The sequence below is a fragment of the Gracilinanus agilis genome, chromosome 5 (genome assembly GCF_016433145.1).
Source record: "Gracilinanus agilis isolate LMUSP501 chromosome 5, AgileGrace, whole genome shotgun sequence".
Lineage (NCBI taxonomy): Eukaryota > Metazoa > Chordata > Mammalia > Didelphimorphia > Didelphidae > Gracilinanus > Gracilinanus agilis.
This window is the reverse complement of record NC_058134.1, coordinates 63,861,986-63,878,351: the sequence shown is the minus strand read 5'-3', so window position 1 is coordinate 63,878,351 and position 16,366 is coordinate 63,861,986. Positions and strand designations below refer to the sequence as shown.

Sequence of the window (16,366 nt, the reverse complement as noted above, 5' to 3'; positions counted from 1 at the left end):
CCTCCCGTCTCTAGGCCTGGCTCTCAATCCACTGAGCTACCCAGCTGCCCCCTTTGGGTTTTTTAATTATTTATTTCCCTAGACTTAAAGTGGTAGAGAAAAATGTTAATAATACAGATTAAACTTAAAAGTATAGCATGGATAAAGGTCCATTGATCTTCTTTGATGGTTACTGAGTACTTTCCTGAAATGTATCATTTTGAATTTCTTCCTGTAAATTCTTATAAATAAACTTTTTTTTTATTAAAATACATTTGAAAAGCACATTACCTGTACCAGGTTGTAAAGACATTCAATAGAGTTCTTCTTTACATCAGGATCTGGGCTCCCAAGAAGTCTGACAAGTGGTTCCATTCCACCATACTCAAATATTTGCACTTTACTGGTGTATTCCACAGACATGTTTGCAAGGCAAAGGCTGGCAAACTCATGGATCACTACTTCTTCTGTATGTCAAAAACAAATAATGAAATAGTTCATGTTCATTTGTTCAGCTATTAAAGATAGTTGAAAAAGCAAACAACCACAAATCTGAAGTTTATTGAAAATGAATGCTTAGGTTCAATCACCACTGAAACAATTCAGAATGAATGCTTTCCTGTTTTTTTGTTTTGTATTTTAACAATCTCAATAATGTCAGTTGATGATGTATTTGTCAACTGACCTCTAAACATTTAAGTCTAAAAGAATGGATCCAAGTGTCTACTAGGGCCCCCCTTTTAGTGCAAAATTGAACTTTGATTTGAGGTTTTTGTTATCAATTATTTCATAAATTGTTTGTTCCACTGGGTGGCAACAGTTTCATTTTTTTAAAAAAACAAATATCAAGCAAAGTTACCTTCTGGTGCCAGCTGAGCAATAATTGAACTCAGGATATCTAATTCCCTTAACACCTTTTTAACATCATCTACAAAAAGAAAATGAAAATTATTTGTTTTGTTATTAAAGAAAAATGGGAAAGCATAAGGAGAATGCTAAATTGTGCAATTTAATGGTTTTATTAAAAATGAAAACAAATGATTATAAAATAAAAATATTTTTAAATCTTCTAAGATTTAGGCTTACGAATCCTTCAATATAAAATACTTTTCATAAAAGATAAACTGAGTCAGAAATTAGAGTTTTGTGCCATGCCTAAATTGTTCTTTGGCATCATGTACATACTAAGGCATTGTGCAATCCTAAATCTTGGTAAGACCATGCTTTTGGAAGATTGGGATACCACATATGATTCTTAGTAAAGACTGAAAAGAAGAAAAGGAAATCTATAAATTGAACATTTATTTAAAGAGGAAACATTATTATTATATTATAATATTTGGAGACACTTTACTTTATCAGCTTATGTATTTCTTTTAAAACCACTAATGAATATTTAAATAATACTTTGAGAAAACTATAATTCACAAAGATCATTGGCTATGCTTCTGCCAGTGACAGGGAACCTAGAATATTAAATATGAAGGGCAAAAGTAAGATATGAAGCAGGAAGCACCAAAGATGTCTACCTGTGAGGATGTGGGGTTGGCCACAGAAGTCTGAGGCAAAGGATAAGAGAATGCCTGAGGTGAAAGTCATTCTGATCTTCAGAAATAAGGAAATGAATTTGCAGAAGAAACTTTAAGATAGGATTGTTGTGTAGATTTATATATTTAGCCTGGGTTGCTAGGTGATACAGTGGATAGGGGGCAGGGATTGTAGTTCAAATCCAGCCTCAGACATTTACTAGTGATACCACTCCAGTCTCTTTGCTGAGAAACCCCTCCAAAAAAGGAACCATGAAGAGTTGGACATGACTGAAAAACTTCTGAACAACGATGATACATAGCTTGGATGTCTGAGTGAAGAATTAGTGGGAAGGGGAAGTCCCATATTGTACTGGAGATGTCATGGTGTGTGATTTTTATGTTAAATCCAGCCAGACACAAAACCAAAATCAGATTGCCACTGATAATTTGTTTTCCAATTACAAGTTGTTCAAATGTGTATGCTGATGTAATTTTAGGGTTTAAGAGGGGATTAATTTCTGCTCTGTGGGAAACTAATGAATAATGGACGATAAAGCACTGGTCTCTGCACATGGATACCTCAAGCTATCCTTGAACAACACTCAAAGAGCAGTGGTTCCTTGAAATAGCCAGAACGGTCACAGAAGAGAAAATAACTGTTTGCACACCAGAACTGGACTTCTATCAAAAGAGTAGGAAATCCCTGGTCATAAGGGAATCTCAAGCTTCCTTGTCAGTAGACCTTTCTGGAGTCAAGTTGGAAGAGGTGCTATATTGATAATGCTATTTATGTGTCAATTTGCCAAGGAAGTCTCCTGTCTACTAGTGGTCAGAGGCTTTTCGAGATCATCTTTTTTTAGAGGAGATAATTGCTTACAAGATGGGCTGTCATTATACCAAGGGAACTCATGGCGTAGGCACAATGGATCTGTGGTATTACAAGATCTTCTATTGGAATCCTTAACTTTAACCATTTCCATGAATCCTCTCACTGTACAAGTAGGAACAGGAGAGGTAGTTGGGGAATACATGCTCTGTTTCTTTCACTCTGAACATATCATTTTCTAAAGTCAATATGTGTGACCTTCAAAAGTTCTGCCTAACTCAAATTATATTTTAATATGCTTAAGAAGCTTACCATATGGAGGAATGCTTTGATCATATTAAAAATCAACCTCTAAATTTACAGATTGCATACATATTGAATATTCTGAAAATATGGCACTGTCTATGGTACAGTATATGGAAAGTCAGCCTCTCAGCCAGAAAAATTTGGGTTCAAGGTTCACCCCTTACATTTACTGTCTATACGAACCTAGTCAAATTACTTAAACCTCTCAATGTTTGAGGCAAGTCACAAAAATTATAAATTGCAGAGGAGGGACTGACCTAAATTTGTAGAGAGAATTTGCTCTCCTAAGGAAATAAATTACAAGTCTAGTCTCTGTCCCTCTACTATGGCACATCAATAAATCCCTATAAAAATAGAAAAACAAACTAGGTTGTTGACTTTGTTAATTTGGCCCTTGGTTTATAGGATTTTTTTTCCCTATGGGTCAGTGGCCCTCAAGAGAAAAAAAAAGTGCTATGGAGGCAAACAGTATACAAAACAGTAAAATTCAAGATTGTGATTTTCCTTCAACTCAGAAAATAAGAAAATATGTTCTCCCTGCTATGCCAGGAGAGATGATCACAGCTATAAGTATGTGTGTATATACATATATATATGTATGTATGTTACATGTATATAGTAATGATTTGGCAATTATATAAGCCATGAGATTTTCTTAAAAGCTCTTTAAAAATGAAAAATAAAATGAGAATGCATTACATAGGTCATATTTGAAAAGTGGATCCTTACTATTAGAAGCCAGAATTCCAAATATCATGGTGGCATTTCTTCTTACAATTTTATCTTCATGTTTAAGCAATTTAGTTAAAGGTTCCATAGCTCCAAGTTCAAGAAGAGTTGCTTTATTTTCCTCACCTAGCATGCACATAAATAACACTGTTATAGAATTCTTACTTTATTTTCAGTATTTTTCATTTTTATTTCACATATCTTTCATCTGCCCCCTTTCAAATATAGTATTTTCCTCTCTTATTATTCCTCCCTCTTTCTCCTTTCATCTTTGGGTCCATCACCACTTGCATATTTCAACATATTCTATAAACCTTCTATATACCATTAGCAATACAAAGGATGGAAGCACGATGAAACAGCTCACCCAAAGCAGGCATCCTCCCCTCTTTAAGGGGAAGTTGAACAGTAAGCACCATGAGGGTTTTCTTTCCTACACAGAAGGGAGTGTGATATTATGAGAAAAGCACGGTTTCTAGTCCGGGTTTTTCCATTGACTCACTATATGATCTTGGGAAAGTCACTTAAACTACTTTATGTTTCATCTTCATCTGATAAATGGGAATAACACTACCTGCCCCACTTACTTCTTAGGGTTGTTGGAGAGTTAAGGCAATTCATGGATGTGAAAGCGCTCCAAAAGTGTTCAATGCTAGGTAAAATAGAAACTCTTTGTGGCAGCATCTTTTATAGGTAGTAAATCCTAGTAAGGAGGTCATGGGATAAATAATAAAATTTTTAACGTTAGAAAGTGGCAATCCAAAAGATTTATATCCTTTGTGTCCTGACAGGACTACCCATTGGGTACCATATTTAAGCAGCTCAGTTTATAATAACATTAAATTTGGGGAAAGTTTATAAGAGATAACTGCTCATTTAAAATTTCCTCATTTTTGCTTTCTTTGTCCTCTATTATTCTCAAGTATTTTTTCTGTCCTTATATTGTCCTCCCCTCATCCACTTCATTCTCAATCACTTGGGACAGTGAAAGAGTTAATACAGAGAACTGGAGAACCTTCTTAGTCTCCATCTCCTACACACTCTAAATTTACTATTGTGGGCAGCATCATATCCTGACTTCTTCCTTTTAGCCACCCACCTCCTGAACAAAATAAATAATAAGAGAAAGTGGCATCTCTTTCTTAGCTCCATTCTATTCAAAACTTATTTACTAAGTATGAATTGGAGGAATAGTGAAAGACAGCTGTTTTTTTTAACTCTGGTCCTTTTCTTTATTTATCTGAAGGTAGGGCTTAATAGGAGAAAATCATATATCCCTGGGCATCTCCAGAATGCAGTAAATGGTTCAAAAGGGATTTTATGGTGCTCAGCTTTCCTTATAGCTCAACTTTTTTCTTGTAGTCCAGAAGACTCAAAAGGTATCCTAACTTTATATTTATGTTACCTAAATAGAGGGTAGAGAGGAGGCTATTTCAAGAGTCTTACTTCAAAAATCAATAGGATTGTGTAGGAAATTCTTCATTTCTCACCCTCTCCTAAAGGGCAGTCCTACATAGATTATCTCAAGCTTTCCAATGATTTCACCAAGGGGTTGGAATTTTGGCATGGGAACCGGAACTCTGTTGTTGTTTTGGTCTTAGCTGTTCACAAGTACATGTGGAATTTCACTAACCAGAGAGGCCTAAGTAAGGATACTTCAGATGATCACACATGATTAGCCTTTCTCCTCCAGAATTTCCTTAGTTGCTAAAATGTACTTTTCTTCAAGAGAAAAATGCTTTTAACAGTTACCTAGGTTTCTTATTTGATGACAAAAGAACAAAAAAAATGAAAAATCACAGAAATTTTAAATTATTTTAGTTGGTTTAAATTGTTGCATAATGTATTTTTATTATAAAAGTTAAACTTATACAGCACATTTGATTGTAAATTCAAAACAAATATCCAAAGACCCAGACCATAGGAATGTCATAACAAATCATGTTTGCCATCTGAAAGTAAGCCTAGCCAAGTAAGCTTATCACCAGAAAGTTGGGTATTCATTCACTACAGTTGATAAGAATGGCAGTTCAGGAATAAAAAATGAAAATACAAAATGGTCCTCAGTCCTACATGTCTATAGTGATCATGGAGGGGAAAAAAGAGAAAAGAGATTTTAAACAGGCCTTTTAGATCATCTATAAAACAACAAGCTAACTGCTGGTACTTTAAATCAATGGTCTCCAAATTGTTTTGATCATATACTCCTCTTAATAAAAAATTAAGGATATATCTTGTATGTAATATATGTATATAAATTGAACAGATACTCTGATATATGTTGATTATAAAAATATACAAATACATGAAATAAAAATTGTAAAAGGATGAGATAAAGATGAAATAATAAACAAAAAGGAGCCACTGAGATTGTTGAGCAGGGGAATGACATGATCAGACTTGTGTCTAAGGACTATTAATATAGCAGCTGTGTAGAGGATGGATTAGATGAGGAAAGCAGGGAGAACATAAGAGGGCTATTATAATAGTCCAGGAGAGAGATCCTAAGAGCCTAAATAAGAGTAGTTGCTATATGAGAGGAACAAAAAAGAATGGACATGAGAGAAGTGGCATAGAATCACTAAAGCTTTGCAATAGATTGGATATGTGGCCAAAGTACTTAAACCTCAACTTCGGTATTTGGCCATTCAATGAATAGTCTGAATCAATTTCTTTAAATATTGACTGGTTTGATCTCCTTGCTGCCAGAGGGACTCTCAAAAATCTTCTCCAGCACCACAATTCAAAAGTTTGATTCTATGGTGTTCAGCTTTCCTTATAATCTGACTCTCACAGCCATACATTGATCCTAGAAACACCATAGCTTTGACTATAGAGACTTTTTTCAGCAAGGTAGTGTTTCTGCTTTTTATTATGTTGTCTAGGTTTTGTGTCATTTAAAATCACTTGGGATACTTGGAACTACATTTCCCGTGATACCTAATGGGTTTCCGGTTTTGGATGACGTATTCAAGGTGAGGGACTGTTTGAAATTAGGGGGAAGTGACTTGGAGCTTCTTCTTTAGTTACCTGAGCTCGAGGAGAGAGGAAGGTAAATGGCTGAGGTGAGAGGTTGGAATAGGTTTTTCATGGTCAGTTTATCTCTATCAGCATGGCTTTTATTAAAATACTATTCTTCCTTTTGATCTCAGCCCTCATCATTTTTAATCATAACAGTTTCCTATAGTTTTCCTTCCAAGGAGCAAGCATCTTTTAATTTGATGGCTTTAAGCTCTATCTGCAGTGCTCTTTGAACCCAAGAATATAAAATATGACAGTTTCAATTTTTCCTCCTATTTGCCAGGAAGTGATAGGAGGCATTTCCTTGATCTTAATTTGGTTTTGTTGTTATTGTTGTTAAGCTTCAAGCCAGCTTTTACACTCTCCTCTTTCCCTCATCAAGAGAGTTTTTAATTCTTCTTTATGCCATCAGAATGGTGTCATTTGTATATTGTTGATATTTCTCCCAGCAACCTTAATTCCAGCTTTTAATTCATCAGCCTGGCATTTTGCATGATATACTCTGTAAGTTAAATAAATAAGGTAGAGCTTTGTTGAACTACTTTTATAATCGTAAACCAAATAGTTGTTTCATGTTTTATTCTGTTACACTTCTTGACCTACAGGTTCCTCAGGAGTAAAGTAAGATGATCTGGATTCCAGTTTCTTTGAGGTCTTGCCACATTTTGTTGTGATCCACATGGTCAAAAACTTTAGTGTAGTCAATGAAGCAGAAGTAGTTGCTTTTTTCTGGAACTCCATTGCTTTCTCCATAATCCAGTGAAATTTGGCAATTCAGTCTCTAGTTCCTCTGCCTCTTTGAAAACCATTCCTGATCTTCTGGTACTTCTTGGTTCGCTTATAGCTGAAGCCAAGCTTGTGGAATCTTAAGCATAGCCTTGCTGATGTGAAATGAGTACAATTGTTGGATAAATTGAACATTCTTTGACATTGCCTTTCTTTAGTTTGGGCATATAAAGTTATATTTTCCAATCCAGTGGCCACTGTTGAGTTTTCCAAATTTGTTGGCATGTCAAATGCTGCATTTTAACAGCACCATCTTTTAGTATTTTAAATAGCTCATCTGGAATTCTGTTGCTTCCACATACCTTATTGTTGGACATGCTTACTATGGCCTATTTGACTTCATTCTTCAGGAGGTATGACTCTAGATCAGTAACCACACCATAGTAGTTAGTAGTGATTTTAAGATCTTTCCTGTATAGTTATGTGTGTTCCTCCAATTGCCTTCTCCAGTGTATTCCTTTTGTCAGAACTTTCTACTGTGACCTGTCCATCTTGAACTATGCATGGTATAATCCTTGGTTTCATTGGATAGGTTATCCCTGTCATATCAGTGAATACGGAGACAAAATATGTACTTTGAAGATCAGTGCCCCGTATGAGAAACTGTGGAAGGAATTAAATGACTGCAGAAGACATGAAGTTACAATTAAATGGAAAGATAGTTCATAGGTTCTCCTTGGAAACAAGATGTAGAAAAGTTGATTTCATTATGTACCCAAAGGCAACAAGAAACATCATTTCATGGGACATTTTGTTATTTCATCTTAGTTTGTCTAAAGGTACAGCTCCATATAGCAACTGAGTACTACATTTTAAAGTTGAATTTTTTTCAGTGTTTATATTAACTGTTTTTGGAGGTTATGCCCAACTGAGGGTCCTTGCTTCTCCCACAAAATTTCGTATTAGACTCTCTTTATCTTTTTCTTCTTTGTTGTTTTACTTGGTTATTTCAGCTGCCATGAACTCAACTATTATCTTTTTGCAGATGAATTTCAGATCTTCTTGTCCAGGCCTAACCTTTCTCTGACTTCCAGTATTAAATCTCTAATTGCCTATTAGATATATTCAATTGTATGTACCATAGATATTTAAAAAATTTTAAGGATGCCCTCAATGAGTATGTAGATTACTCCCATAGAGAAGGATAAGTAGACATTTGAGTTGATAGGTATTGATTTCTCAGTCAACTTTTTAAAAAATAGCAAAGACCTAATATATATTCTAAGCATTCAATATCTTCTCCACTTTTAGATATTATTATTATCAATATCACATTGTAATGAACATTAATATAATATTTAAATATTGTTGACATTTCATTAAAAACTTCAAGGATACATATTTTCTTCAGTGTGGCTATTCCACACAGACTTTAAAAGAAATTCATCATAGTATGGTAGAAAAAAAAATTTTTTTCACTGGTCCTCATCTTTCTGGTCACCACCCTTGACAGTTATCATTTTCCTGGTATTCATGTAATGAGACTTTCCATCTGTTCTTGGGACCATATTCAAAGTCTTTTACTACTTTGTTGGATCTTCTAGCACTTGTGATCCCTTTGAATAGTCTTCCAAAATTCAGAGTAACTTCAGTATAGATTTGTTTTAATAAAGGTAATTAGGTACAAATTTTGAGTAAGATCAGTTTATTAACAATGATGCATATAACTGCTAACAAACTGGGTTAGGCTGGCAACTTCAGCAAAGCCAGCAGCCTCCCCCTCCCCCAGGGAAGGAGAAGACCCTCTTTATTCCACATGCAAAAAGGGATCTTGGTAGGCAGAGAGAAAGGGTGATAGGATGTAGGAATGGGGCAGGAACAATACAATTAGCTATACTGAGAAAAGTAGAGTGGAATTCGGGTGCTGCTGATTATATTTTCTCTAAAAATTACAGATTTTTCTTTTATGGAACCCATTTTAGCTTATAGTTTTTGCTAGGGGCTCACAGCTAACATACTTGATGTCTCCTTGGAAGAGAGAAAAACTCCCTTAACAACAAAAAGCAAAGGACAGACATATCTTTAGGGAATGGTAATTTTGTGAGGCTAAACAAACATATCCATGAAGCTAGTGGATAACAGCATGAGAGATAACTTTCCTTTTAAACTAACTCTAAAGTAACTCAGGGGAACATCTGGATTCCTGACCTCCACTCAAGGATATAGCAATATGGCTTAAGCAGTCATACAAAATGAGACACAGAATGAGATCAATTACAGAATCAATTCTAAAATGTTATAGAATCAATTTCATTTCTTCACCTCCATTCCAAGATGAAGAATTAGAGTAGGACTATTGTTCATATTTTTATTGTAATTTATTGTACATAATATTTATTGAGATTAACAATGGTTATAACAATTATTTTAAATGCCAAGACAAGACCATGTAGTAGAAGCCATCATTTGGATCAAACATTTATTAAGAACTACTCTGGGAAAAGAATTGTGCTCAGCCCTGGTAAAACAAAGACAGGCCTTCCTGCCCTCCAGGAACTTAAATTCTCCTGGGGCCATACAACATGGAAATAGGTAAGTTAACACAAAATATGTACAAAGTAATAAAAAGTTAGTTCATTAGGAAGAGAGCACTAATCATTGAAAGGTCAGGAAAGTTCTCTTGTAGAAGGTGGTACCTGAACTGTGTTTTAAAGATAGAGATTTTATCTTGTAGAAGTGAGAAAGGAATGCATCCTTTTGTGTAGTCAGGGAGTTAGTGGAATTGCAGGAGGGAATAAAAAGCTCTGAAGTCAGTCTGACTAGAAGGAAAAGTATAGGGAGAGGAATTAAGATTGGAAAGATAGGGTAGGTGGGAGCCATACTGTAGTGTTCTTTTTGAATGTCAGGCATGAGGTTTTGTATCTTGTCCTAGAGAAACAGAAAACTGTTAGAGATCTTTCATTAAGGGGGCAACATGGGATTTAAGATTATCAGTTTAGCAATTGGCTCTTCATATGGTATATTAGAAAGGAGAGAAAAGGTAGAAACAAGGGAACTAATTAGGAAGTTCTAATAAAGTCTTAACCTAAAGAAGATGGGGCTCCAGGTTAGGGTGATACGAGTAGAGAGAGATGTATGTATGGGTTGAGTTAAAACTGGCAAAAATGATGAAATTTGTTGGGGGTGGGAAATGGGAGAGTCAAAGATGAGTCTAAGGTTGAGGACCTGGATGACTGTAAAAATGGTAGCATCCTCTATTGAAACAGGGAAATTAAGATGGGCATTCATCTGAGCCTCTGATGAAGGTGGCAAATTAACTATTTTTATTTTCATATATTTAAAGTAAAGTATCATTTTTTAAAAAGTAAATAGAATTCTGGATCCCATACTAGAATGTTACTTACTAATTTCAGTTAAAAATCTTCATAAAATATAATGAAAAGTCTGTGCTTTTTATTCCATATTAAAATTATATCAATGCTTTTATTTGAAAATTCAATATTATATAAGCCTAAGAACTTTCTAATATGGAATACTGAGTGAGGAAATAGATCAGGAATTAGAAATCATTGATTTTTATTCTATTATATATAAATTGTTTCCTGACATTAAAGTATTAGACTCTGGGGGAGACACATTAATTCTCTTAGGGAAAGTATTAAAGAATGCCTGATTCTCCTTGAATTAATTTGACAATGAGTAACAAGCATGAGGTAGAAATAGAGTTTATCATATTAAAAATACTTCAGGGGCAGCTGGGTATCTCAGTGGATTGAGAGTCAGGCCTAAAGGCGAGAGGTCCTAGGTTCAAATCTGGCCTCAGACACTTCCCAGCTGTGTGACCCTGGGCAAGTCACTTGACCCTCATTGCCCACCCTTACCACTCTTCCGCCTAGGAGCCAATACACAGAAGTTAAGGGTTTAAAAAATTAAAAAATAATAATAATAAATATTTCAGAAAATATATGAAATAGGACAAAAGGCAAGAAAATACAAACCTTTTAAGGCAAATTTATAAATGGCTTCACATGCTTTAGCCAAAATTTCTTCTTCTGTAGAATTAAGCATTAACACCACTGTTGCTGCCTTTTTACTTTCAATCGTTAATGGATCAAACTGAAATAAAAAACAATAATATTTTGTTAATAAGTAAACTTTTATAATATATCATATAAAAAATTAAAGATTTTCAGAAATATAGAACAGATTATAATCTTTGGATGATGTAGTCAATGAGTAATTTGAGTAAATTTTGCCTGTTTAATAATAATTTCCTTGTTTTTCCATCATAGTTTTATATATATATCTCCAATCTAAAATTAAATCCCCCCTTGCTAAAGAGAAAAACAATTGACCACAATAATGAATCTGTTTGATATGATGGAACATTCACATTCTGTCTCTTTGTTTTCTGGCCTCTTTTCCAAGAGATTTCTTTTCTTTTCTCTAGACCAAGATGGTTAATTCAGTTTTTCGGAATTCAGTGTTCTTTTCATTTACATTATTATAGCAATTCTGCATATTGTTCTTTTGATTCCAATACTATACTGTATAACAGCACATGTAAAATCTTTCCACATTTCTCTGATTTCCTCGTTGCATTCATATACCACACAGGTTATTTAGCCATTCCTCAGGCAAAGGCATTCACTTTCACACAATCAAAGAATTTAAGAGTCAAAAGGGATCTCAGCAGACATGGAGTTCAACCTAAACATAAAAGCAATCTCTACTACCCAACAAGTCATCATTCAGCAACCAAATCATTTCACTTTAGGAGAGCTCTAATTGTTAGGAAGTTTTTCTTTACATCAACCCTTTGCAACTAGCTTTCACCTATTATTCCTGGCTCTTCCCTCTTGAAAGTGATGCCTTTTTATTTTTAGTTTTAAAGTATTTTTCCATGTTTATATGATTCATTTTCTTTCCCTCACCTCTTTCCTCCCCCTCCTAAAGCCAACAGGCAATTCCACTGGGTTGTACAAATGTTATCACTTCATACCTATTTCCATATTATTCAGTTTTGCTATAGACCGATTTTTAAAGCCTAAACCCCAAATCACATACCCATATATACATGTGATAAATGATGTCATATGTTTTGCTTTTACATTTCTACTCCCACAGTTCTTTCTCTCGATGTGGATAGCATTCTTTCTCATGAGTCCTTCAGCAGTACTCTGGCTAACTGCATTGCTTCTAGTAGCAAAGTCCATTGCATTGGATTTTTCCACAATGTTTTATTTTCTGTCTACAATGTTCTTCTGGTTCTGCTCATTTCACTTTGCATCAGTTTATTGAGGTTCTCTCAGCTCATATAGAAAGTCTCCAGATCATCAATCCTCACAACACAATAGTATTCCATCAAAGTGATGACTTTTTAAATACCTAAAAACATTTATCATGTGTGTCTGTCCTTCTCCCTATGTATTTGTAGATTAATAATTATTATTATGCAATATTTTAAAAGTTTTTAGGTGCTTTACAAATATTCTTATTTCGTCCTCATAACAACCCTAGGATGGAGGTGCTATTATCCTCATTTTTACTGATTAGGAAAATGAAGAAGACAGAGGTTAAGCAACTCTCTCAGTTATATCACAGCTAATGAGTGTCTAAGACTAGATTTGAATTCAAGTCTTCCTGACTCCACTGTACCACTTTGCTGCCTAGCATGCAACTTCACAATGTGCTATTATTGTACACCAGAGGTATCTACATGTGATACATATAACTGGATATTATATGATATACATACATGCATATATAAGTATATTAGATATAATTTTAAAGATATTACATAACATGTACCCCTAGACTGTACCTAAATAATTAATGTAATACTCAAGAACAACAAACTCTTGAATAGGGAGGAAGCGAGAAAAGGGAAGAGTATGAAGAATGTTGCAGTCATGCATAGTGTCTTTTAATCTTTTCTCTCTCCCTATTCCTTTGGGCTACAAGAGGGATTCACTGGAGAAGAATAAATAATGTATTTTCTAGATTATTGTGAACCAAAGGTATGTGGGAGAAAGCATAAATCATTATTCCTGATTAGAAGAGAAGAGAGACATCTCGGAGGTGAGCCACTTGTATACAACTGGGACATTGAGATGCTTAGGAACAGTGCCAAGTGGTGGCAGCAGCTAAAGCGCTGGCCATCAGGTCACTTCCTAAAGAATTCTCCTTGAGCTAAAGTACAGATATTTGGGGGTCGTGGCAACCTCACCAGCCTTTACAGATGAATGAAGGTGGCAATAATGCTCTAAGATGAAGCCAAAAGAAGAGACCAGGACTGAGAGGGAATGGTAGTCTTCACTGAAGAAGGAAGGTCTAACTCTTCATTGCAGGGACTTCTTTATTGATGCTATGAGTCTGTTCCTTGCTACTGGACTTGGACTCAAATCTCATGTCCTTGTTTATATTGGAAAAAATGTTTCTGTTCAAAATGCTAATTGGATGCTTTGGTTGTAAGCAGATGAGCTGCCTTGGTATGCTAGAAGTAAGCCAATTCAGATATTCCCAGGGAGGAAACTATCTGGGTTTACAAAAGCCTTGTAGATAATATATGTCCAAGATTGAATTCAGTCCATCTGTCTTCAACTGGCATACAGGGTAATTACAAAAGTACTGGCTAATAGAGTTATGGTTGAAAACCCCCTAGATAACAGAGATTTCACAATATTAGGTTTGCTTAAAGTAGGGCCCAGTTGAGCAAAATAATTTTTTCAATCATTAAACTTAAGCTGCTTACTTTATCAAAAGGTTAATTTTAATGGTTGAGAAAAGAGTGGTTTTAGACCATTGGGTTTAATTTTATTTAAAGCATAAGAGAGAAAAGTAAGGATATGAGTTGGGTTATAAAGTACTGTTAAGGTAGAGAAGTATTATACTTTGATAGGGTCAGCATGGGGCTATGGGAAGAGGAAATCAGCATGAAATCTGTTACTCCTACAGAGTCTCTCATATTATAGTAATTTTTATTTTAAGGAAATTGAAAATAAGATGATAGATATAACAGAATGACACATTACTAAACAAATAATATAGAGCTATAATTACTGATTCCATCTGCTTTCACATGAGGAAGCCATAGTCATCAAAAAACATGTGGTGAGATTATAATTTCACACAATGTACAAAATAAATGATGAACTAAAATTACTAACAGGGCTCAAAAGAAAAAAGAGACATTCTAACAAGGCTCAAATTTTTTTAAAGCTCTGGTAATTAAAGAGGCTACAGATTTACAAATTTAAAATGCAGACATATGTATATATTTTGAAATGTTGATACTGAAATATATATTCCTTCCCTCTTCTCTCTGTAGAAAACCATCTCTAATAATCAAGAATGAACCAAACATATATTTTAAATGGAAATATTTTGTTATCAATGGAAATAAATTGCTACATAGAACACAAATTTAAGATTAGCTTAGGGAAAGTTGATAAGTTCTGTAGTATTTGCCATTCTAATTTTTCCAAAAAGTAAGAAGCAATTTGATATTTAAAAAAACTAGATTGTAACCTTACCTAATATAAACTTTTATATATATATATGTATATGTACATATATATATATATATCATTAGGAATTTAGTGTAAAATTGGTTAGTTCAGGTAAAGTCTAAATAATGGCTAAAATTACCTTTATCTATTACCTAAAACCATCAGTGACTTCCCACTGTGACATATTCATGTTCTCTATCACCACTGAAATTAAACAAAAAGGTAAACCAAGACATGTTTCTCAGAGCAAGATTATAGCTTATTTGCAGGGGGTGCTGCCAGTCAATTAAATAGGTCATTGACTTGCATCAGTTTCCAACCAAAGACCCAGAACTGTATGTGCAACTCATTTTTATAAGCATAGAATAAAAGTCAGAACAGGAATCATATCATTGGTTATGAAATTGAAAACATAATAGTACTAAGGAATCATGATTTGTTACACTAAAGAAAGTGAGCATACCACACACACTTTTGTGAATTTATGGGTCTCAGCTGAATCCTGGCATCACTAATAAGGACCCAGGGATGTAGACTCATTGACACCTGGGAATTAGAAAAGATGACCTTTTTAATTGGTAAAAATGAGGCTAAAGATGGGAGTCATTTTTTTCTGATGGTCTTTCACATAATAGGTTCACCATATAGATTGATTGAGGTCAGTTTTTATAGCTAGATTTTGGAGAATACTTTTTAAAAAAGCTAAGGGAGTTAAGTACCACTTACCATCAACTAATATCTCAGGTCATACAGAGTTTGCAAACCCAAGCATCAAATAATTTCTAACCTGTTATAGTAGTATGACTAAATCAAATTTCTTCCAATGGCAGTTTGCCAAGAATAACTGACCTTTTCTTGCAGTCTATGAATTCTTCCACATACATATCTGGTAGACATACCAAAGACCTAGTAAATGCCAGCCTTGATGATCTAGGAATATTCACTACTTGTAGAAAGGAATCTAAGACACTTCACAAATCTTAAAGTTTAAGGCTGGCATGGTTACAGGGAAGGGAACAGAGGATCTATGAAGAACAAAATTATTGGAACCAAGGGCATGTGCAGGTCTTTCTAAATTTTAAGTGGTGGTTATATTAACTCATTCACTATTTTTCAGTGACTAAACCATATGCATTAGTGTTACCACTAATATGGAAAATTTGTCTAATTTTCCATGCCTCAGACCTCTTAACTAGTATGCTGTTCTGAATTTCTTTGACAATCATGAGAACGACTTGCTTCTCTAGGTAGGATCTAGAGAAGGGTCTTAAATACATTCAATTTTAAATAAATGATAGAAATAGGTATGGTTCTATTAGCTGGCCAAGTGTAAAGAACACCTCCCAGAGAACTATACATGGGAGTTAATTGATGCCCATTTTCCTTCTATAGGTCCTGGAGAGGAGGTAGAAGGAAGTAAGGGAAGAATATTCTGTTATCACAATAATATGAGGAAATATTAGAGCCAGAAGTAAGAAAACTGAATACTAGTAACCACATTCCTGCTATTCAGGGGTATCATTTACCTGAGATACTTAAGGAGGTGTAAGGGATTTCACTGAGTTCAGTATGTTATGTTGTTTCCTATATAACAACTTCAAGGCAAATGTGCCTATCTTGATTAGGCACTGATTTAACTATTTGGGCTCCTGGGACTCTTGCCAACTCTGAAATGCTATAAATCTGTGAAAATATGTATTAAATGCAAGGTGAGCCTGTAGAGATCTTTGTTCAATCAT

The 16,366-nt window shown here is 34.5% G+C and overlaps 1 protein-coding gene across 1 annotated transcript in view; it reads right to left on the bottom strand.

Moving 5' to 3' along the window:
* ARMC3 (armadillo repeat containing 3) overlaps nt 1-15,524 on the bottom strand; it is a 129,410-nt gene extending 113,886 nt beyond the window's left edge. The window contains exons 1-5 of the mRNA XM_044678928.1: nt 15,477-15,524; nt 11,115-11,232; nt 3,370-3,495; nt 839-907; nt 271-446 (exon numbers count right to left, since the gene is read on the bottom strand). Of these exons, the coding sequence (XP_044534863.1) occupies nt 271-446; nt 839-907; nt 3,370-3,495; nt 11,115-11,232; nt 15,477-15,524 (537 nt within the window). The remainder of the gene's footprint in view (nt 1-270; nt 447-838; nt 908-3,369; nt 3,496-11,114; nt 11,233-15,476) is intronic.
* Between the last annotated feature and the right edge of the window lie 842 nt (nt 15,525-16,366).